The following is a 25,819-nucleotide window of genomic DNA, read 5'->3' as shown; positions in this document are numbered from 1 at the left end:
AGATTCGATTCTGTGTTTCTAAACGCCAGGAGAATAATTAACAGATAACAACAGTTTTTTTTTTTTTTTTTTTTTAAATATTTAGAAAGAGATGTTTGTTGCTTTGTTTCTAGAAATGGTTTATGGCTAATGTTTACCAAGAATCCTCGATTTTTTTCCCAGTAAATAATGCAGGAAATTTATTCTTAAAAAACTAAGAGACTTAATTTTATCTCATAAAATAAAACAAAGTGTTGTTTGGAGAGATCATTTTTTATAGCTTTATCACATTAACTATTATGCATATGTTGCTATGCGCTAATATGTTCTACTGGGAAAAATTGAAATCAAATTCTGCCTCTCCCCCTTTGAAACACACCATTTCAAATTACGATTCAATTACCATTTTATAAGGGGAAAAAATATTGTATGCGTACGGACTCGAGTTCAAATTGGGTGCCGCAAAAAGTTACCTTTCAAACAGATTAAAAAGAATCTTGTAATGATCAGCACCTGCAGAGATATGGACATCGCTGCATTACGCTGTTATAAATGGCGAATTTCTGGATGAAAAAGAAAACAATCGATGCTAAAATTGCCACGAATTAGACTATACTGACCGATATTTATAAATATTTATTTAAACGATCATTGATCTAAAACTATATTTTAAAATCTAACTTTAGTTAGAGAATTTAGCACTAAAACTCACTTGGAAAAACTCAAGAAACAGATTTGATATGACAGGAACATGGATGTGGGCTCTTATTCATTTGAGCTTGAAATAAGATGCGATTCCGTTCGATTCAACATAACCTATGCATTGTCTCTTATCTCCATCGCCCCCCCCCTTTTTTTATAAATGACGAACTTCCAATAAGGGAGAAGAAATAGTCTTCAGAGCAGTAGACACAAACGATGCATAATATATGCATCAAGACTTGATCATATTAACTGTCAGCTGTTTAAAAAGCATAAGATACCTTCAAGAATATACAGGTTATTGACCCTGTAATCAAAGTACGGTACCAAAGAGACTCGATTTTGCTTTGCTTACAGGACTATCAGTAAACAGCGCAGCCTCAGCTACCTGAATTCGTGTTGTGTGGTTCCATGCTCTTACACCTTGCTCTTACTGAAAAATGGATATCTAGTCTACCCCGAAGGAACGGTCAGTTGCAGCGATTAACAACAAGCAGTCAAGGCATGTTGTTAATCGCTGTACATAAATCGTGAACGATTCATGAATGATGAGTTTTACAACAGCTATTTTTGGTTTGTTTGTTTTTTTTAACGGAAGAAATGAAAATAATCGGAATATTATGGAGGATAGCAGAGTCAGTCTTGAAGACTAACTTCGTTATCCTGACCGGAAAATAGCTAATTTCTCACACGGGTAAAAAAGTGGGGGAGGGGCTGTGACCTGGGGTGGAATAAATGAACGTGCATTTTGAAAGAAAACTATTTTGTTACTATACAGTTAGCAGAGTAGCTAAATTTGGCAATAACGTAACCCTCTCATGCATAAGGGCCTCATATGAGGACACATAAAAATGATGTCTTCAGATGAGGACATCATTTTTAACATATACAGGGCACAAATGTAGCAAAATTAATGAATTCCTGGTAATACTGTAAGATTAAATGGCACTGTATCATGCCATTATAATTTTTTTATAAATGAATATAAAAATTCATGCATGAAAGAGGAATGACGATAGCTAACATATAGGAACTGGAAAAGACAACCTCTAGGGAGATCGATATTAATTTAGATCGCAAACGATTCTATAAATTGAAATATTCGAGAAAGATACATGCTAATAGTCAGCCGCAAAAACAAAATCATACTACTCATTTAAGGGGCTCGTGCTATTCAATTGTATAAAAATGGAAAGCAGACCAATTCCAAAACGGAATAACTCCGCAGGGTTTATTTAAAATAAACGAACCAGTGGTGGATCGTAAAATCTTAGATTTGAGTTCGTTTTGGCCCACTCAGGGCAATAATTTGTCTTCGGATTCTGAAACCTCTCTTGTTTAGGACTAATATAAGTAAAATAAGTTACTTTTATATATATATATATATATATATATATATATCCATTCGGTAAAACAGGCTGGAATCAAGCATATACTGTTTTATGAACTAAGAAAAAAAAAAACTTTAATATTCAAGATAGTGGAGTCTCAATCTTAGGTTGTATGGTTACCTTTTAGTACCCATGAAAATATTCTTAATAGATGCATTCAAAAATTTCTCCGAAGGTTGGCTTGACAAAAATTTGAAAAGTGAGCTTCCCATATGTTCTCACAAGACGCTATTAGAGAGTGGATAAGCACGAGCGCTTGAAGGAATTCTCTTGCACAGAAAGTACCACCTTTGAATCGACTCGTTATTGGAGATAACGAGTCGATTCAAAGATAATAAACGAGAAGATAATAAAGAAGTCGCAAAAAAATTTAAATAAAGGAAGGGGAAAAAAAAGAAAAATGCAAATTTTGAGTTTGATCACTGTATATGTACGGTAAATCCTTCTTCTTGAATAATAGAAGTTGTATTTCTGGACAAGAGATTTTCTTTGGAATCACACGTACCAGACTTTTGAGTTGGGTTACAATTCTTATCCACAGGCCTCATGTTTTGAAAGTTTTGAAAGTGCTGGGTTGGCATTCTTTGCTTTACAAACACGGAGTTGAGGAAATTTATATAAATGTGCGTGCTGATCACGTATAGGAACTAATAGGAAGGGGGGGGGGGACTAGAATTACTTATTCTGAGACAAGATAATGCGTTACTTTTGTATGCGCGAGATAAAGAAGGACTTCTCAATCCTTTAGGATGGAGAGTATCCTCTGATTATGGTTCATGAGGAATTAATTCAGCTGGTACATCTGCTGCATCTCCCAAGGGCACGTATTTGTGCCTATAAATGTGTGTTCAAGGGGCCGATTTGTCTTCTTGAGGGAGACGAAAACCCCTCCATATCCGCACATGAGACTGGCTAACTCACCATTTGATTGAAAAGATTCCTCACCAAAGGTCCCGTTAAGACCAACTGAGCTACGGAGGCTCGAGGGATTTGCCGACATTCTTCTTCTTGAACAGCTACAAGTTATAGTACTTAAAAAAAAAAAAAAAGAAATCATAAAGTGGAAAGAACTCTGTTTGGACAAATTCGTGCGTATACTGGTTTATGAAGTGTCATTTGTGAATTTTTCTTTTCGTGTGATTGCAACGCAACAGTGATTTTAAACCTACAGAGCTGTAGATGGTCATTATTATTATTTTTTTATAAATTTACTTATTTTAAACACACAAAAAATGAAAACAGTTGGACACTGCAAATTATTGACAGATGCAGAAAATGCAAGGAAAAAAAACTTGTGTTTATTTATTTTTATTTTTTATATACAGTCGCAGCGACGGTGTTGCAACTGTGTATGCGTGTGCGCGCGCGAGTTGACGCTTAAATCCGCGCGTTGAAGGCGAATTCTAGGAATCGTACGTAATAATTGTTCGAGTTAATTTGTAGTAATCCTCATAGCTGGAAGGCAACCTCTTGAGAGCATATAATTATGCTACTTCGGAGACCAAGTAATAGTTTCTATGATGTATTCATTGTACAGTGATAAATTTATTTTAATTACATACGGTGAAAGAAGTCTCAGCTTGAGCACTTAAGCATATTCAAATTATCCGAAAAGAAGAAGAAGCTAACAAGAAAAACTTAATTTTATTACTACCGGTTTTTTAGGGGAATTAATTTAATTCGCATATCAACTGAAGCGATAAAATCGCCTGCCATATGAAACTCGAAATTTTAAGGTGGTTCCCTTGGCAACGAAGGTTCGTGGTACCAATCAGCGAAAAACATTCTAAAAGCAACACGCGGCGAGAGAAAAAAAAAAAAATAGTAACACGGGTTTAAATACATCGCGAAAGTGCCACGCCAGGTGGTATGATAAATCGCATTACAGATAACGCGGCTTAAAAGAATATTTTTATGGTGTGTACGCGCGCGCTCTTGTATAGATTACTCAAACTTATTTGACCGCCAGAAAGGCAAAGCAATTGCGGAATTGTAGATAACTCTTTTGATAAACCTGAGTGACAGTCGAGGAAGTATTGTCCAAGACCAAAAGAACAGCGCTTCGGCATTGCGGGTATCAGAAAGAAAGGTGGACATCGAAAAAAAAAAAAAGTTAGACCGAATGGTTGCATCTAGAGCAAGTATTGGCCGAAAAGAGTAGTAAAGCGAACGGTCGCAGAGGTTTCTGACTTGCCACCATCGGACTAAAACAAACTGTTAAAGTGTAATCCTGACAGAGCACATATTGATTTGTAATTGAACAAGTTTGGTACGGAGCTTTTTTTTTTTTTTTTTTTGATGATATTTTGTGCTCATAATGCCGATGGAAAACGCGTCTAATGAACACCAAAGGGAAGAAGCCTTTGTTTAAAGCAGTAAAATGTTATTAGCAGCTCGTAGACTACTGCATTAAGAGAATTTCGGAGTATAAACACGTGATTAAAATCAATAAAAATATCATTAATAAGTTTAAAAGTATTTCCTCTTGGGGGATGGTGTTGACGAAATATTCCTCTTCTGTATACATATTTCATCTCGGCGAAACCATTTCTGCTTTGATGACATTTAAAATGCCATTATTTTCCGAGGTAATGGAACATATTTATACTTTGGGGATCTTTACAGTTGTTTACTTAATTTTTCTGCACTGCAATACAATCTGGAAAATAACCATGAGTCTGAATTAAAACAACTTAAGTTAATTTAAGTATTCGCTCCGGATTAATTATTCCGAAATGTTGTATTCAACTTCCCTTTGTGTGTCTACAACGGAACACATTACACAATTTTTAATTCTTAATAGAAAATCAAGAAGAGAAAATTGCTTTTAAGTGATGCCATAAAACGAGTTTTGTGAACACGCGGTTAATGGTTTAGTGAAATGTTTAAAGAAACCACGTCACCCGGTTAGAGTTCAATTACACGCGCAGGAACACACCTGCAAATAACATTAACCATAAGGCGAATTCTTTTCTAGACGAAAAGTCAGTTCTGGTTAATGGGCGGATCCCCCAATGAAGAAATAATCTTAAACTCACGACTTAATTGAAAAGTCACTCAAAAACTGGGCAATTGGAAATCTTTCAAATATTTGGAGCTCGGCTAATACACTGAGAATATCATAATGCAAAGTTCAAGGGACATGGTGTGGAGTAGAAGTTCGCAGTACCACTCAAATTTGCTACACCTCGTTCTTATTTCTGACAGTTAATTTAGAAATGTAATACCAAATGGATTGCAACAAAATCTTTAATGCTAAATACCGGGAGAAAATCCTTCTTTGGCGAATGCAGTGATCAGCACGAACACTTTCATTTGGTTAATTCAGTAAGATAACTACTTATTCAAACTTAAATGAAAACCGAAAACTTGTGCGAATATTAAACTCCCTATATTCAGCGATGGCATAAGTTTAAAATAAATGTCGTCTACCACTAAATTAAATTACAACGAGGTTTCGTGCTGATTATCACGTGTCATTCAGTGATGGCACCAATTCAAGCTAAAAATAAATAAAAACACAACACCAGCGACTAGTTTTAATTCGTTTAATTTATTATGGCATCTTTCTCGCATCGTTTCGGCATACAAAATTGTACTTGTGCTTACAGCTCATCAGAACTCTACGAACTTCATCTCGATGTTGAAGACAGATGAAAAAAGCAATTTTTTATATTCGAATACATACACAAAAAGCCAAGATTAAAATGATGTATTAATATCTACATAAAGTCATTCCATACCAACCAGTCAAGGAGAAATGGACCAGAACAACTTAAAAATAATCAGAAAATGGATTGCAGAATAAATGTTTTAATCTAAATTGAAGTGACTTTACGAATAAATGCAAACTTTATATTTGGCGCATAACATTTTCTTGTATCAGAACCACGAAAAATTTAGTATAAAAAGAATACATAGAACATATATTTACATGAAAATGAAGAAAATTCAAATACAAAAACCCAAACTAAAAGGCTGCCTCTTATAATGTGCAGGTCTCCTAAAACTATGCATTTAGATAGCGGAAGGCTTTGGCTTTAGAGATATTAGAGTCAACCTAAGAACACTCAACAGATCGAAATCCGCTTTCGCGAATGCTATGCCTCTAATGATTCCGTAAGATCTTTCAAATATTCGGCCGAAGCACAGCCGAGAGACTGTTACGGAAAGCTTTTTTCTGAAACAGAAGAGCGAGTCCGAGTGTTTGCCCGAAACCAAAAGCAGTAACTATCAACAAGAAAACACCAAATATTCGGCGGTGTTTGATTGTTTCGAGTCGAGCGCGTGCCCTTTGTCCACCTCCGTAAAAAGCCAGGTAATGGGGACCACCGGACTGTGAAGAGAAGCAGGGTAAACATTAGACGGCATCAGCAAAGGGCCATTACGACTAACGACGGCAAGAAAGTGTGGGTCATTTCAAGAAGCTGCACGACACTACAGACAACACATCTTCAGACGTGTGTGCGCGCGCGCACGCACACAAAGAGAAAAGAAAGAAGAAAAAAAAGAGAAAGCGAAAAAGCGTCATCAACCGATCTGACACTACCGCAGCTCAGATGTCAAACTTGTTGGTTCTTTCATCAAGACTTTTGTAACCGGAGTTCGGTAAAAAGGGGGTTACAGTTGGTCATTATAGTGGATTATACGAGACACATCAAGCCTCTACATTAAGAAACATCTCGTATTTTTCGCTTCGAAACGAGAGAGAGAAAATCTTTCTCGAGTTGTATTTCCGATCGTTGTCAGATTCAAGTTTTTACCTTCTCACATTTACTTTTCCGTGTCTTAATCACCGTTTGTTTATTTATAAAAGTCGGAGGATCATGAGTTCCGCTTTCGGGTCATCCGCACAGACACCAGTATCGATGGTGACGCAGTGCTGCTATTTCGCTTCTTCATGTATATTATTATCAAATTAATGTTTAAATTTTCCAACAAAATTTAATGAGGATGTGAAGCACTTCACTGACAGCGAATTTCTGTCATTGGTACGTATCGCTGTACTTTAAAAGTGTCGTATAAAAAACTCTGTTGAACAGAATTTTTTTTAATCTGATATTTTTGGTCGCCTAAAAATATAACCCTGAAGTAAGGGACAAATAAAACAACTATGAAATCTCTGGGCATGTTGTTCGGATCACATTAAAATGTAATGCATGCAACCTTCATCATAATTGTAAGGCTCGAAATAGCTGGACAAGATTCGTTTATCTGTAGTCAACAATGTTCTAAATGCAGGTCAGGCTGGTAACGTTAATTAAAAACTAACCTCGATAACTATGCATACGTTTTTTCGCTCCAACATAAGTAAGGGTGGAGTCTGCAGGCCCCTGATTATCCGTAACCTGAGCCTGCTTATGGAGGAGTGCCTTTCTCCAAATTTCTACTCCATCGCTAAAGAGGACATTTATGGCGCTACCAATTGTGAAAGAGGATTTGAAACTTCCTGCCCATTAGGTGGTGGAATAAAGATTAGGTAAATACTCTGTTTTGGAGGGGGGGGGACAGATTATTACTTAAGCAAACAAGAATTATCTAAGCAGGACAATATTTCGCTGAGCATTCGAAAGCGATGCACATCATTTTTGTTCAATTCGCTTATCAGATCGAAGAGAAACAACCGACTGAAGTTGATAAACGAATAAAATCTTTGTCCTGACGGAAATACAACGTCACACCATGGCGTCCCCCCACTTTTTTTTTTTTAAGATCGCAATGGTATTTAACCTTCAGAGGAGAGCATGAAAGTGTGATTTTTAGTTTTGGGATTAATCCCTTCGTTAATATTCTGCTCCAATCTGATCGAAGGAGGATCGCATAAAAGGAATCGAAATTAACGAAATCAACCTCTACGAAGTGGACGTCTCCCCCGAGGGTAGAGAACGAAGTAATTTTTATTATCATCTAAACGAAGCTGCTTTTTTTTAATCGCTCTGCTATAACCCATCATCAAGAACAAGTCCGATTTCTAACAACAAATTCCATACACAGTAGCAGAGCTTCGATCGGGATTTCCTACAAAAGTTTTTTTATTTATTTATTTTTTGGAAGGCTGCTTCTTTCTTTTCATCAGAAAGCAATCAAAGTAAAGACAGCGAATTTGCCAACCCCATAAATTCTAACGCTTTTATCATCAATGCAAACCAAGTTGGAATTCTGTTTTGTATTCATACGAACCGTAGGCAAAAAAAAAAGGGGGGGGGGGGGAAGCGATCACCAACTGAAGTGTTCTCATCCAAGGAAGGATGCTCGATTTAGATTAAAGTTCACCGGGCGAGCTTAATTTCTAAACAACTGCGGAAATTATTCTTCTCCTTCAGAAAATTATTCGCTCAGCATGAATTAAGAAGATGGTTTTCAGTTCCTCTCATTTATTAGAGCCGCTCTTTCAGACATTTTTGTGTGCATTGAGATAAAGGCAATCTTCGTCGTCTTAAAGCAATCGAAAATTCGGTTTTTCGTTTAATTTCCAAGGCTATTTTGCCGAACTGCGAACCGAGACAGCAAATACATCTTTTTTAGAATTGCAAATGAAGAAAAAAAAAAGACTGCTGTTGTTAGGATGAAGCCGAGGCAGCTGAGGCTGCGATGCCAATGCGTTAACTGCGCATGTGTGATTTATCTCTTTTTCTGGGGAGAGAACACCCTGTAATCCACAAAGGGCACTAAGCAACTCCTCTGCAGATGCAAAATCTTTGTTGGCGCAGCCTTGACCATTATTTTTTACTCCAGATATTTCCACCTAAAGGAAACTGTGCACTGATGGCGCAAAAATTGTGGAAGGACACAAGTGAACCACCCAAATATAACTAAACTACATAAACAGCATATCTGTTTGGATAAAACCACGCATTGCACAAGTAAGGTTATTGGCCATTAATCGCACAAGGCATCGGAAGACTCATTGGCAAATATATTACTTGTATAGATTGTTCCAGACTTTGTAAGAAAGAAAAAAGCTCCCAAAGGTCCAAACGGGAGTCAAAACACAATCAAACATGGTGATGAAGGATGGGATCAAAATAATTCAAGTACAAACATTAGGAGCGTGTAGTATTCATTTTAAAACAGCGACTCAAGGTGCTGTTGTAGGGATAAATACTCGAATTTTAATGAAAGTTTATTATCTATTTTGTGGTTCCTGAAGAGTATTTACGGCGGAATTTAAGAGAGCCGAACAATCTTCACATCCACCAATTTTTTTTAGTTAGCAATATATAATAAAATATGATGCGTAAAGTATATATTTGCAGAGATCCTGGATAGAAAGAGGGAGCTAAAATATAAATTGAGGGGAAGTAATTTCATTCTTTCTTAACCTGGTTAGGTTTAAAATTGCCAGTGACCAACGTTTCAGCAACAGAAATATTAATTCCACTTGTTGAGTTCTGCAAAAACTAATAAAAGGCTTGTTTGTATTGGAGAAATATGGCGAGAGAGAGAGCTCTTTTGCAATGCAGGAAAGCAATCGGTTGAAATGAAGTCATCGAAATGTACGTAGCGGAAGTTTCGTGTGTGTGATTCAAGAGATCAACGCGGAAACTTAATAAAGAACCTTCTTTGTATCAAAAAATTCAATAAGAAGAATAAGTGCGTACTGTGCACAGCACAGCCCTGTTAAAATTAGATTTGCCATGTTTAGAGGGAAATATGAGCAGATAGTGATATCGTTTATCTATCAAACAAAGTAAAATATCCTTGTTACCAGACAAAATATCTTTTATCAGCTCAATCATAAGAGGTCGGCATTCTCTCTCTCTCTCCCTCACTGCATTCAAACCAATTTGAATGAAACATCACCTGTGTAAGGAGTTGCCACTAGATTACTGATACAATGGCCGCTCCGTGTCTCGACTTATAGATTACAGATGAGAGACATTCGCCAAAATCGTGCCTCCGCACACACACACACATTGCCTAAGAACGCACAATAAACCGAATTTCTTATCATTCAGCATCAAAAGCACGAAATGGTTTATGAAGGAGTTGTGTTAAAAACCAATACGTCTTTCATAAGGCAGGATTGAAGATTGAAATATTCTCGAAGATAAATGTCAAGTAAAGCTCAAATATATTATCTGATCAGCAGATTGTCTGTCAAACTTGAATTAACATTTAAGAAATTTCTCTTACTGCATTTTGCTTCATTAGTAATTTGTACGTGAATCCCACCCAAGAAAGTTGGTAATCCAGAGCAGATTTAGTACTGCAAAGACGATAAGAATCCTCAAGAGAAGTAGCTCAGTGGATATCGATGACGCCCTTTGGCTAGAATGACCTTGGTTCAAATCTTGCCTAGAAGGCGAAGAACTTTGTCATGGATTTTCAACTGAATGTGAATTACCGGTCTCATACGGAGGTAGCAGTGTTATTCCTCCGTGAAATTTGGTTTTTTCATCCCACAAAACCGGACAGAAGAACAAAGCAATTTATCAACATGATATATTGGATCCACAAACTTAGCTGCTTCGGTCGTACACCAAAAACGACCAACGAGTAAGTACCAGAGAGACTAAACGTGGAACTTTTTTTCAAGCTACTTCAGGACATGTGGAAATGCTAACAGAGATCTTAAATCTTGCATCGATCCAAACAGATCAGCTAAGAAAATGTTAGAGTATTTGATGGGCATATCTTTAGTTCTAAAAATAAGATTGACATGGAAACTCGGGAAATCAACTCGAATGTTCGTAACCGCTAAAGATTCTTCAGTGGAAACATTGGCTGCCATCTATAAAAAAAAGCTCTTAAATGAAGATTTTTAGGATGCCAGCAACACATTTTGGCGGCTAAAATCAAGTGGATGCTGCAAAGTTGGTGTTGTCGGAAATCTCCAGATGGAGGATGCAGCAAAACAAAACACTCTGAAGTGTTGACACATTATACGAAAAACATCTGGGTTGAAAAAAGTGGGTGGGGTGATGATTTTGGATAACATTCATGGGGTCGTTTCGGAATGTTTGACATGCAGTGCGACTTGTAACTTGGTTTTTTGACTAGAATTATGGAGGAAACAACACTGGCTATCATGCCAGTGTTTTGTTATGTGTTTGTTCCTTTTTCTATAGAAAAAACTCCGTGAAGTGGCACCTTACCACTTCCTTATAATATTAGCTAACTTAGTCGATCCATTTGGCAAGCCCATATAAATCTTCCTCGTTTCCTCTGAAAAGTGCCATTTAGGTGTAGGTTCGAACTCACAGCTAAACGTCACGTCAGACTCGCGGCTGCCATGCAGACCAGGCGATGTCCCTTTTCCCATTTTTAAGTGACAATGCAATGTTTTCTCAGCATCTTAAACATGCCTCAGAAACAGGGTTCTACCTTCTATCAACGTAGAGTTCGCGTATTTAAAAACAAAAGCTGGAAATCATCCAACTATTTATTGAAAAATTTCTGACGATCTGCTGTTTAGGTTCCAAAACTTAACTTCATATTTCCAACACCCAAAAGAGATGGCACTGGAGGAACACCGGCATCCTGTTAGATTCCGATTCGCGTGCTACTCTTCCACTCGTAAAAGATATTGGCAAGCGACCACTTCTGTGTAGCGCGTGTGACAGATTCCGAAGACTCTTTTCGGGAATTAAAAAATGAAACGCATTGATGAAGATGCGATTTTCCAGCGTCATTAAAAATCTGTTTTATCTGGGACCGAAGAAGGGCGGCACTAACTGCCCCCAATCTTGTTTCAAATACTTGAGCATTTCTTTGATTTATATTTTTTTCTCGACTTAATTATTTATTGCTTTCGTTGTTTGTGCGAAATAAATAAGAAGTGCAATTAATGAATATTAACCGTTTTCTTCTCCGGGGCTGAAGGACATCGTAAATCAAACGGCGCCGGAATAATTTTAAAAACTTTCGCTGCCGTAACAAATTTCTCTACTAATATGCCAAGAAGGGTGGCTTCTCTAAACTGCGGGATAAAGAATGGCATGCCTAATAATTACTTAAATAAATAAGCGAGAGAGTGTGTTGTGAAAATATGACCCGAGTATAGTGCATTACCTTCGTTCTTACGACGCTCGTGTGCCGACTCTGATTTCAAAATATTTACTACCCCGTGTCGTCGGAATACGCCCGCCGTCTGCCTCTCACCGGTGTCCGTGTCGAGTGTGCATTCTTTGCACGAGTCTTGGAAAAGCATCTTCGTCTGTCCGCATCGAAGGTGAAATTGGAGCTTCTTGCGTCGTTTAAATAAAGAATTTTCGCTTCGTGCTGTGCCGTGCACGTGCATGGAAGTAAGCCCATTCTTTGCAGTAGGCATCGAGGTACACTGAAGAAATGAGCTTTAATTACTGAAGTGCTTAACATTATATAACCTCTTTTTCTCCTTCATTACCCAGCTAGACCTGGTAATGGTCGCAGACACACGGGGATCAGAAGGATTACCTCTGTCACATGCGCTGGGGAGCTCCAGCTGAAATAATTAGAAACCAATTTAACCGCACTCCATTGGAAGCACACTACACATTAAAGGCGCATTAAAAAATTCTCCTGCTGCTTTAAATGCACTACATGCTCGCAAATGACAACGCTCCTTCTCAAACACTGCATTCTCTTTTAATCGTCTGAAAAGATTTTTTTTCCCACGCGACGTTTGCCTTTGTTAAAGTCGCCTCAGTTCTGATAAGTAGTTGAGTCCGAACGACATCAATACGTCAAAACGACCGGGGGGGCGGGGGATATTAACAAAGGAAATCAAACTGGACTCTTGATCTTTAACCAATCGTTGCAGCCTGAAATTTAATGGTCAGAACAAAAGCAAAGCTGATCAAATAAAGTGCTCAAAATATCAATTCTGGATGCTATGAGAGATGCCGTCTCTTCACAGAAAGGGACTTCAATTATACATTTGATAAATCTCCTGTTGCACAATGCAGTTTACTCGAAAAACTGCTGCCTGACATGGTCGCAGTCTCGACTGGAGACCGGGACCATGTCTGAACTGCTTCAGTTCTTCGTTGTATTTATTACGATTCTGTTCAAGCTAAAGAATTCACAACAGTCACTGTTCCTTAAGAGATTTTTCAAGCTTGTACAAGCAAAAGTGAAAGAGTCCAGCTACGGTATCCGACCTCAACGTGTCATCAGTATGGTGGAAATCAAAAATGGTGAAACTTCACTTTTATTTCAGGTGTAAGTGCTCTCATAATAGTCAGAAATTTTATTGTAGTTAGAATTCATTCCTTTAGCCAAATTTCGCTTGGCGATTCCATTGGATTAAGTCGAAGGCACTAAATCCATGAAAATTGTGCCTATGCCTGGTTGGCCCAATAGTCTCCGCTACACAACCCACACATGCTGCGTGTTCGATCCCGCCGTAAATGTTTGCGATTTGATTGTCTTTAGGTGAATTTCATTGCCCAGTGTGAGACCACCGTCCTGCTTTATTGGTGGCCTGAAATGGCTTGAAAAAAAGTTCCGTGTTTGGTCTATGGAGCAATGTTTCTGGACCATGTAAAAATTAATTAAAAAATACAAAAAAAGGAGATAATAATATAAAAACCAAAAAATAAAAATAAAAATCTTATTCCACTTACGTACTATAGGTTTGCAGCCTTTCGCTTAAAAAATCTGGTTAACTCGATTTTTTAAAATTCCCTGGAATAACTCCCCCAAAATATTAATCGACTACTTCTCTTTATTTTTTCCTGCCTGGAGATACAATGGAGGCGCATTCGGTTATAAGATGGGAACTGCCAACTTTTCCTTTGATTTGTGTTTTATTTTATTTTTTTCTGAATTCCATACACGAAAAGACTGTATTAAGAGGTGGATATCTGCATCCCCTTCTCCAGAAACTAAACACATTTAGAGCCACTCCAGGAATCCAAAAAACAGGGTGATGATCTGACGCAAAATAATCTTTTCTCACGTAAAGACAATCGCAGAACATCCATGGAAGGATTTGAAAACCCACAGCCTGTTGGTTGAAGAGAGGCAACGCAGCCAACTACCGGCATTCTTGGAAAAGACCCAAATAAGTGCACTATTTGGGGATAAGTTTAAAAGTAAATTTTAAACAGAAAAGTATCAACAGTAAAAGTGTATTTGTGTGTAATTATTTGTAATTAAAAATAAAACTATTTTGTAAATAAAAGTTAAAATGATAACTTTTAACTCTGAGTTTTTCAGACAAAGTACTTTCAGCTCAATCTGAATCCGATTAATTCAGCGTCGGTTAAAATAGTGTTAGAAAATGCAGTTCGTTTACAATCGAACAACAGGCAAGTGTTTTATGACTACATTATGGACACGTATGGTTTCCTAGAACAGCAGCAGAAACATTCTGAATCCTGCATCAACATCACTGCAAAAGCCGTTAAAAATTCGGAAAAAAAATCAGAAAATGAAACTTAAAATTATCAGTTAAGTTAAGCTCGTCTCACTTATATCAAGAGAATCTTGAAATAAAATTACTAAACACAGGAAAGTGACGATGGCTTCCTGGGGTACTGAAAATTATTGCAGCTCTCTGATCTGCAATAGAAATGAACAAAAGTTTTGCCAAATGAGGTCTCTGCATGTAAATTTTCTTCCTCCGGCATGCTAAAGCATTCTTTAAATGATGATTCTTTAAGAAAGAAGATGTTAATTATTCGTCGAACTCACGTGACTGGAAATTAAAATCCGGCTAAATATGCTGGAAACTGATCGTTGTCATTTTTTTTCAGCCTGTTATCCTGGAGTTTGCTTTTATCCACGGGAGCTTTACTGAACGTCCTGAGCAATCATAATGGGAATGATACAACCATCTCTAAGCAGCTGAAGCGTCATATTTAGCTCATTTATTGAAAACCCGCTTGTCTGATCGGTGGGAAGGCAAAAATCCCAAAAAACTACCACCTCTACAAAACAGTCTCTCGACTGAAGATGTCTGGTAAGTCGTTCTCGTATTTTTGGCCCGATTCCAACCCCGATTCGAATCTTGCCAAGGTATTCTCTGACCAAAATCCTAATTGCACTAAAAGAGGAATTATTATTTATTAAAAGTGATTTACGTTTATCCCATTTAGTTTCAATATTATTTACTATAAAAATTGGGAGTAAACATCCCACAGTTCACTTGCAACTTTTCACCTGTTTCTAGAAATTATTTCTTTAAAATACGCAAACTCAATCTGTAAAAGTAAAACCATAAACTATTCAGGCTACTAAACGAAGTCATAAATACGATTTATGAACAAGAATGTGCTTCGCTAGTAACAAAGATGTTACCTTTTTCTCCTTCAAATGAACGTTTAAATTTCTGTACGTGCTTTCCTGTGAGGTCTGTGAATATTTCTGTTTTTAATTTTTCTAATGAATCAGAAAAGTTATTGAATCACGAATCAAATTATACTACGTCATAATTGTGTCACTGGAAAGCAAACAACCCGCTATCCTTCTGATCGCCGACCTCACACACGACGAAGAGCTGAAGGAAATGTAACCACCACCAGAAATCTTGATGTCCACTCTCGCAGGGTTCAGTGTTAACGCCCCATGAATTCAAACTGCATATCACGTGTGAATTAAAAAGCAATAACTTGACCCTTTTAATGAGCACGACTTATTCTCGTACTGCATTTTGTTCGTGCGAAACTGAACCATATACACACTAGAGATGGTGTTTCGTGTACTGTGCAATACCAAGCAACTCGTAGCGAAGGTAATACCGTAACAAAAAAGTCTCACAGTTGCTATGAGAAACAATAACTGACACATGAACTTGAAACAATCATGTGTTTTTTTTAATATAATATTTCAACTTCGGTTTTTAAGAAAAAGTATTTTGCTTTTGGCCTTGCTTGGAAAAAAAAATTATATATATATATATATATATATATATATATATAGGAAAAACAAAAGTAACAATTTTTGATCTCCATACAGAAAGAAAGTCTCTCTCTCTGTTTGTAAGAAAACTTCAGGGATCTGTCAGAGGGTTGTCTAACTTTTTATTTCTCTTCGTTTACCTCACATGCTTTAAAGCAATTCAGATTGCAAAACCAAGTGCAAACAAAGAAACACACACACACACACACACACACGTGTGTATGTTTCAGTCATTCTATTCTAACCTGAATATGAGGCAGAATGAAAATTATCCTTGGACGTTAATTTTAAAAGCATTTCAGTACGTGAATAGCGGAAGTTCAGAAAACAGCACATTTTATTAAGCACACATTATAAACAACATATTTTAGCTGCTGTGTGAACCGTAGGATGCGATATGCCTTAAGCCAAAATATTTAAGATACTTCAATTCAGCATCGAATTTGAAAGAGATTTTATTTTGAAGCAAATTAGGATAAAAATAAATAAACATAGGAACAACTGCACTCTTCAAAATTAAAAAAAAAAAAACATAAGAAACTGGGAAATCTTATCATCTCTAGTTATGAGCATTGTGGTGACAATTGCATTCTTGATTGGGGGGGAGGGGGGGCTGAATATTCTAATCAGTTTTGTTGAAACAGTATCAGGGTTGGATTATCGCATCCTTTTAAAAGTGCCGCTAACTCGACACATTGAACCGCAGATCTATTATTTCCTTCGTTCTATACAATGGAATATTACAACAAGTTCTCATCTGATTAATTTCGTTCACTGATTAAAAACAGAAGATGATTTTACGTTTGGGTTATCACAATTTTGTAGTTGATTCGACGATAAGTCTAGAAAATGCAGTATTTTATTCCGGCTTCATTTTAAACCACAGAAAATGATGAAACCCTGCACGACAGTCTTTATTACGAACGAATTCGAATTTTGACGCGAGGAACTTCTCAAATCCCATACTATTATTAATAGATGATCAGTATGAATTGCGTGGCACAGAACTATTCGGTTCGGTCTGACGAAGAGTGATGAACTACAAACACGCACTTAATCCACTCTCAACTGTTTCTCGAAATTCAAAAAAAAAAAAAATACAAATTCCTTTCAATCAACGAATTTTTTTTCCCTTTCTCATCTTACAAATAAGCTGGCTCCCCTACGGAGTAAATATTTCATAAACTGCATAGCTACCAGCGTGGTGTTACCCCTTGCAGATGTTCAGTACAATCCTCCCCTCTCGACTGTCACCAAAAACGGAAAAACCATCATCCGAGAGGTGGCGATTATAGAAGTAGATTTAGAAGGCGATTCGACTTCCGTTTTTGTTGTTATTTTGGCAAATGAAGCCCAACGGTGCTGTGCTTTCCTGTTTCCGCTATGCAAATACACCTTCTTGCTATCTCTGAAATGGTTCATTTTTCTTTGATAATCTTCTTACAGTTTCCGTTCACAGTGGCCACACATGCACTCTCCTTTACGCCACAAACAAAAACACATTTCGAGCCAAACGAAGCGTGATGAACCCTATTTAAAAATCGTACCACCCACTTTCAGTGCTGCCGTTATTGTTTGTGTCGTTGCGGAGTATAAGTTTCTCTGAGACACATTAAACCGGATGTGCCCTTTCGTCATTTCTATAAATTTCATTCGTTCACTTCAGTGCCAACATACTGCCAAAACTTATCTAGTGGACCGCGTTTTTTTTTTATTTATTTTTATTTGCAATACAATTTAAAATGAGAAACTGTGCACAAAATCCTCAGCTTGCAAATATACTGATCAGAATCTCTTAAATGAAGAAATTTCAGAACGATAAGTAATTTGTGTTATTTTAAAGTGTTTCAGAATTGGGGAAGTCAACTGCGCTAAAATTTGTTTTCAAGGAAAGGAGAAGAAAAAATAAAATGTATAGTAATCTGTGCGATCGATATTTCGAATGTCTTACAATAACACACGTAACTGAAAGCCGAACGTTTAATGGAAGCTCACAAGCTAATATGTTCAGTCTGATAGGTGAGATATGAAGAATCGCTCTCACTAATGCTGTCGCACATAATAACATTAGTTAAAGAAATAATGAAATGCGAAAACTCATAAAAATACTATAAGGAAACATGATAAGACGTGCAAATTAAATAATAATTACAATCACAAGCGAAGCGATGAGATAATTGTAGAATCAATTATCGTTGGATATTTTATACCTTGAACAAAAGAAAGTTAACTCTCTCTCTCTCATATATATATATATATATATATATAAGCTCAGTGCTATATCAAAAACACTGGTTGTCAGCAACACAAGAGAGCGATAGGAGGTGCAAAAGGGGGCACATCGAGATGCGGAAAAATAGTTTGGAATGATAAAAAAGTCATGTCGATACCTAAATATTTATTCAAGCAAATTCAACAAATTATTCACTAGTTTTGACTCCTCCAGACTGAACAACCTTCCTTGTTATAGTTCTGTGGTTGGTCGCCTTTCAAAAAGAATCTTCGAGCACTGTCTGCTATGCCAGGAACCAATAGCTGATAATTTTACAACGTACTTGTAAATAACTCGGTTTATTTTAGGCCATAATTACAAGGAAAGAGATGGAGGCGTGCTAAATAAAGCAGGAATGGTTCGCTTGGCTTTATTAAAGCCTCTTCTAATACTGGTGTCCGCGAAATGTGCCAGAACAGCTATAAAACTAGCACTTTTGGGATGATCGTTTGAGGTCGTTTTAACAAGGACTAGCTATTAATTACACGATAAACTCACCATTAAGTTATTCTATGAGAAAGACAATAAAATTACTTTACTATCCTGGATTGGTCAGAAAGATTTTCCTCTGAAATTTTAAGAATGCATCTGCTATATTATAATAGGTTGGGGGGGGGGGGGCTCACGAGGTGGTCATTTCTTCATTTTTAAAAAATATTTGAAAACTAGCACACCTGAGTATCGAACTAACAAGTGACAGGACTCGCTTTACACAACTAGAAAAGAATGATCTCAGAAGCTGCGATTTATTAATTTCATCAGTGGTTTTAATAGCTCGGAATCCAAAACGACATTAAAATATTAACCCAACTAGTTCGTCGATTTGTATCTGCTTATGATTATTTCACATATTGTGCAGGCAAGGAGTCTGTCTCCAACTGGCTCATGATAATGCATCCAAATTTAGTTGGTAGTTGTTATCATCCATAATTTCTGGGTGAATTCTCAAAAACATTCACGAAATAAAGGCACGACCTGTTGGCAGCAATTTCCAGTTTTATTAGAAGAATCTCAGGCAACACAAGAACTTTATGAAGTCTAGTTTGTAACGCAGGAACAATTACGAATTAAAGAAAGCGATGTGTGTGTGTGTGTGTTCTGTGCAAGCACACCGAAGGCATATCTTGTATCAATCACTCCTTAAAATGTTCTGCGACTCGATTTAATTGGCTTTGGTGCCGATTTAGAAAATCCTCTATTAAACACGAAACGCGAGAAATCAGAATTTTCGTCTCTTTTATCACGTGTTCTCATCTTTCTGCCTATTTGTGGAAACTAAGATGGAGAGAAACTGGTGCGATCGCACTGCACGTGAAATATCTAGTTCCAGTCTACGCAACAGAGATTTCTGCCTGTTTTAGATGATTCGCTTCTGCACACTGAAGCTCTTATTTTCAGGTATTTCTCAAAACACGGGGCTAATTAACGCTGCTAACCTTTTCACTTTTTTTTTTTATATATCTTTGGTTCGGTAAATGTTCTATGTGTCAGCAAGCCAAATAACATTAGGACTTAATGTATATCACGTGTCATTGTTAGCTATGCTATCATGACGATTAGTATAACATCGCCATCATCTATAGTATTTCGAGCTATTTGTCAATCTGGCTGAACAGCAAGCAGCATGAATGGTACGAATCCACACGGCACATGGCCCAAGTATCTGTACGTGTTTGAAATAAATTTACACACACACACACACACACACACACACACACACACACACACACACACACACACACACAGCATGTTTCACTGTTATCACTGAAAGGAGAAAGTGTTGAAATCTTCCCACTAATATCGCAGTGTCAGAAGAGAATTTAAATGATTAATAAGAATTCCCAACTAATATTGCTTTTAAAATCCAATGCATTTGAATAATGACAGGCGAGATGTTCTTGAATAGATGCCTGAAGAAATCTGACTTAGGAGAGTATTCACTGGCCCAAGAAAAACAATCGAAATCGAAAAAGAAACCAAGTGGGAGGATGGTCCGATCATCATCCAAGCCAAATAAAGGACGAAGATCGCGTTCAATTACTTTCTATCATTTTAATGAAATAGAGAAAATCCAAAAAAAAAAACGGGCTATTTCCTTGTGATCTTCGTTTTCATTTCTGTTCGCTTCTTCTTTGCGAAGTGGTGCAGAACAGTACAATTATTTCGAGCACTAATAAAAATTATAAAAACATGCAAAGCTTCTAAACAACAGTATTTGCTTGTCTCCAAAATGCTCTTTTTTTCTTAGTTCTTTATGGTTGCACGGATTAAATACGTTGGTTAAACATTAAGAGGAAAGCTGTTGAAATATTATTTCAACACAGAATTCGTTTCATGTTTCTAATTTCTTTACTGCGAATTATGTGGGAGAAAGGAAGGAAGAACAGAGAAGAAATTAAGGACAAAATACACCTGAGAAGAAAGGAAACCCAAATGACTTCTGTCTCGTGTGTTTCTTTTTTGAAACGTCCAAGGCAGTCAGTTAATAATAAGATAAATAATCGCGAATACTCAAAGTCACTAAGCAGGAATAATTGCTTGTAAAATAAAGTCGACCGACTTAGAAGCGACATCAAGGATTACTTTAGAAATATCTTAATCGTCAATTTCCTTTTCTTAAAAAGAAGGCGCGTGTGTGGACAAAGTGAATCCACTAAACATGAAGAAAAACTGGCATCTTGACTTCATCAACGAGTGTTAACAACAAAAGATCGAAAAGTGCGATTTAATTGGCAAAATGAGTGCTCGTTTGTCACTAATATTTTTAAGGAAATTCCAAGAATCCTCCATTTACAAAGACCATTCTTAAGGAACGAAGCTGGCTAAGTGTGTGTTTGGTTGCGGAGAACAAACCCGCCCAGCAACAGAAGCAAATTAGGGGACAGATAGAGATAGAGAAGAGAGGAAAAGGGAGAGGGGAACTGTGCCTCTATTTTCAATTTAGTAGAAACGGGCCACTCACCTGGTCTTTCTCGACGAATCCCACGAAGGCCGTCCTTTCCACCTCCACTGGTTGTCCCGCTTTGTCGTACAGGGCGATGACGAAATGGAAAAAATTACTTTTACGTAGGTTTGAAGGAGGTTGCTTTTCGAAGTGAGCTCGTCCTAGACCGACGCTGAAATAATAACGGAAGTGATTAACACACGGGAAAAAAAAAGGACAAAAAAGCACATTAAATGCAGAATTAATTCAAAGCAGCCAATAAAAAATTTTAAGAAATGGTTCCGTTCGCTTGTCATTCAAATAATCCCGAAAGTTACGTTCATAACAAGAGAGTCCGCACTCTCCTCCGTATCACCGCCACACAAGGGCAAATCCAAATTACGATATCAACTCATCAGAAGTCAAAAATTCGATCGAGTCGAGTCTTTTTTTCGAGAAAAGGCACCCGAATGAAATGTCGTACTTAATTTTGCCGCTTGATGCGACCGCACGATCACCAGATGCAAAATCTAAAACGAGGGAAGGGGGGGGGGGATATTTTGGGCTAAAAAGAAAACAAATTTCCATAAAATTAAAAATGGTGCTTACCAAGCGAATAGGTGAGACATCCACGCACCACCGCCAATAAGCCGATTGCTGCGTTTGATTCAAAAATCGATGTCGGGCATTTGCAATTACAAGCAGAAGAATGCAAACTAAAAGCAAATTCCTCGAGTTAAAGAAACATTTCAGCGCCACAATTCAAATACGACTCGAACACACATCCGACAGCCGCAAGTCCGGCCAGCACTTCTCGCACGCCTAAGCCTAAAACGGATAGTCGACGCAAAAATGCTGGAGAAAATGCGAAGGTTCATCCGATTTTTGATCTCTGCATGACCCAAGTCGAAACCAAACGCTGCAAGAGCCTCTCTGGGCTCGGTTTCGTCCACCCATTCTAACATTCGCCGTCCGTCTGTACGTTCTTCTCGGCTTCGAATCTTAATACGCTCCATAGCAGTAGGTTATGTCAGCGCTCGTGCAACAACACACCAACTTTCTCCCTTCGTTCGCCCGTCGTATTTTGAGTGGCGGAGGTGTTATAAGACAAGGGTAGCCGCGCCGTAGCATCAATTACTCAGCGGCTCGGGTCAGGTTGTTTATGGCTATTACTGCGTGCCTCGAGACCACCCCTGTAATCCCCAGTCCTAATCGGAAGAAATGAATGCAAACCCCAAGACGCGCGCGCGGGAACACACCAAGGGAAGCACAAGACCAGACTCAGTTAGAGAAGTGTTTACCGCCGAGACCGTGGCACGTGGGTTAAACTTACCTGCCGGCACTCTGGTCGATCATGGCCGGTTGCATCCATCCGCTCCGGACTGTCCCCAGCTGGGTCGAGCTCAGCGGCTCTTCCTTAAGAGTCGCCATGGGGCCCCTGGGTTGGAGGCCGCTCTCCTGCAGGCCAAACATCACCAAAAAATCACGTCGTAAGCCTTCAGCGTCCTCTAACGAAGTTTGCGTTTCTTTCGTGCTCGCCCAAGCAGTGATAGATAAACGCTCGAGACCCTTGGAGCAGGGCAAGACTTTCGTCTTGTGTCAGCACAAAGTACACACAGCGTTCCTTCTTGGCGGCCACGTGGTAACGATGACGTCAGCGTTCTGGAGGGCAAAAGTTTAGCTCCCAGGGTTACGGTTGTTCGAGGGCTGCCTTCTACGGCTCGAGTCGAGGATTGCAAGCGAGAGAACTCCCACTATTAATTCGTCACTCGAAGGCATCGCCGTCTCCTCGGCAGTGACAAAGAAGCCATGTTCGCCGTGTCGAAGAGAGGTCAGCAGAAAAGGGGGATTACGTTTGTCTCTCCTCGTGGAGGTGTCCTGACCACACCTGACGGAACGGAACGGAACGAGGTCAGCAGCTGCCGAAAACAAGGTAGGCGGTGAGACTTGGCATGTGTGTGTGTGTTTTTTCGCTAACGACTTTCTCCGATGTCCCTGCGAACACACGCACACACACACATACACACGCACACAATCACGCGGCTCCTTCCACGCGGCCCACTGGCTTCCCTTGACTAGACTGGACGCAACACCGCATCTAGTAAATGGCGATTTGACGCAGGAAAACCTCACGGGGTTGGCTTTTGTGTGCGCTCTGTAGGACGAGTAACAGGCGCCTCCCGAAGGAGTACGCCCCCTGGGAGCGGTTGGCAGGAGCGCCAACAGGTGAGTGACGTTCGCCCCGCCCTCCCATCACGCGCTCCTCCAATGGAGGCGCAGCCCCGACGATTTAGCCATTCGGGAGTTTCCGCAAGCACACAGTCAAACGCCTCTGTATGGCATGCTTTTCATTGCATTATCATTTATTATTCCGATCGCCCTTTGGCTGTGTGTTGAGCTGAGGCGTGCGTTTGTGTTATACCCAAGTAAGTCGGACACGATTTGCTTCCTTGACTGCCTCCTCCGGTCCCTGATGTGGATGTTTATGTGTGATTTGTTCCAACCTCGTCATAACCGCAGGCTTGAGATGTACATTTGTTGCCTTTACCGACGGTCACAAAATACACAGCTCGCACTTTCCACGACTACACCGAAAGAACTCTCGTGATCGCGTTAAACAAAATGGTACCTTGCCGAACCGATTATTGCAGCGCCGCTTTTATTGCTTTTCCGTGCTCACTTCCTTCCTCCTCTGCTTCCATTTTCTGAAACACGAATTCCTTTTATTTATTTTAATACGCAGGAAAAAGAGAAAAAAAAGAAACCGAATGTAAAATTAAAAAGGCGCATGTGAAAAACTGGGGGGGGGGGGCAAAGTAAACCCCCCAGTTCGAATCACTGTTGTAGTTTTTTATATCAACTAAACATCACACCGTTAATTGAATATATTTTAAAAGTATTTCTGTCGTATACTCAAAACGTTTCGAGCATCTATCTATTATTATTGTTATTTTATTTATTTTTAATTTTTATTTATTTATTTTGGTTTGTGTGCATTGAGATAATTCTACGTACTTGTTTTGCCTTTCCCTAACATTTGTTATAAATGTTAACAAAAAAATAATAATAATTTAATATTATAGAAGACTTCGTTGGTTTTGAACTGCATGCAACTATCCAATCCCCGCATCCTTTGCTCTCAGATGAATGTGGCAGAGTTTTCTGCTCCCCTTCCAACCCGTTTGGCAATTTTTCTAAAACAGACAATCCGCCCAGTTGAACCACACATTTGAGATCTTACCATTCATTTCTAAACGGCGTGAATACTTGATTTTAATTATTATTTTTTTTAATTATTAATATTGGTTCGATAAATTGACAAACTGATATCGGAGATGGAAGAGTTAAGGAGTTTCCATCAGACTGCAAGAAAGTAACAGAAATCTTTTAGTATAAAATCTGTTCATAACTAAAGGGCGTAGATGGAAAAATTTAGAGACGTCCTATTTCGTATAGTCCTTTTATGCTGCCCTCCCAAAAGAAAGAGAAGAATTTCTACAATTTTTCTGCAAAAAAGTAAATTGCGTTTATTTTTGTTTTGTGGGGAGACGAGAAGCGTGTGCACAATCTCAGAATATACTGTAGAGTTTATGATTCTGATTTATACTGCAAACTCATTATTATTTGCAAGAGACCTTCAGGGAGTCAGGGACTCATCGAGAAAGGTCACGTGTCGTACCTTCTCTTGAACCCCCCAAAGGGACAGACGAGCTATTCCAGTCACGCCACTCTTGTTTTCACTCTATGAGGAAAATTAAATAAAATAAAATCTAGAACGCATCCCTCTTTAACTCGATCCAGTTTCACCTTCTATTAATACCACCTTCCAAAAATTAAAAAATCCATCTATTGGCGTCCTGTATAATTCTTTCAGACGTTTATAAGTCTGTATAATACTCCTCCAACATCCTTTCTCCTGTTTGCTAGCGTCTGCAGTCCACAAATTCTTAATATTTTTCTCTCCTTCCCAATAATCTACATTTCCTTAGTTCCGATATTATCTTTAGCACTTTCCTCTCCATCTCGGAAACCAGATCTGCGTGCCGTAGTTCCAGATGGGGTCGTACGAAGGCCCAGTTAAGAGCCAAAATGATTACTTAGCTTTAATTTCGCAAAGTATTCATCTAAACATGTCAGGGATTATACAAAACCGTTTACAATAAGAAAACAATAAGTTAAATACAACATTCGAAACAAACTCGCAAAAAAGCACTTCAATAACACGATTGTCGTCTGAACATTGTTCCCCATGCTAATCAATGAACTGGAAATTGCGACTTTTATCTAAGCAATAGCTTTCTTATCCTCCCCTCGAAAAATTAGAGGGGGGGGGGATAAGAAACTAAATGAGCACAGGTCAAGTTGTTCAGCAACCGAATCCCTGTTCATATTTGGTATTGATTAGTCTAAAATTTACTGAACATTGTAGGCGATGAAACTGGCATTTTTGTATTATTTTTACAAAAGGTAAACTCAGCTCACCGTATATTTTGTCTGCAATCAGCTTTATTTATCAAAATAAATAAATAAATTTCATGGTTCGGCAATGGTATTCTGTGGTCGTGACATCACAATGACAATTTTTAAATAATTCACTTCCGTTGCCATCATCAGGGGGGACCGGAAATAATAATCACATTTAACAATTCGAATAAAATATAACAGGTATCTAAATGATTTTATTTATTAATAGAAATATCAGAAATTATTACTGTACAGAAGCAA

General features: G+C 38.2%; 1 protein-coding gene across 1 annotated transcript in view; it reads right to left on the bottom strand.

The window, feature by feature from the left end:
- kn (EBF transcription factor knot) overlaps positions 1–22,968 on the bottom strand; it is a 302,267-nt gene extending 279,299 nt beyond the window's left edge. Inside the window, exons 1-2 of the mRNA XM_090392953.1 lie at positions 22,428–22,968; positions 21,134–21,287 (exon numbers count right to left, since the gene is read on the bottom strand). Coding sequence (XP_090249079.1) covers positions 21,134–21,287; positions 22,428–22,567 — 294 coding nt within the window. The 5' untranslated portion in view covers positions 22,568–22,968. The remainder of the gene's footprint in view (positions 1–21,133; positions 21,288–22,427) is intronic.
- Positions 22,969–25,819: the final 2,851 nt, after the last annotated feature.

The sequence above is a fragment of the Typopeltis vanoorti genome, chromosome 5 (genome assembly GCF_054136105.1).
Source record: "Typopeltis vanoorti isolate ZY-2024b chromosome 5, IOZ_Tvanoo_1.0, whole genome shotgun sequence".
In the NCBI taxonomy this organism is placed as follows: Eukaryota; Metazoa; Arthropoda; class Arachnida; order Uropygi; family Thelyphonidae; genus Typopeltis; species Typopeltis vanoorti.
This window is presented reverse-complemented; position numbering and strand designations above follow the sequence as displayed.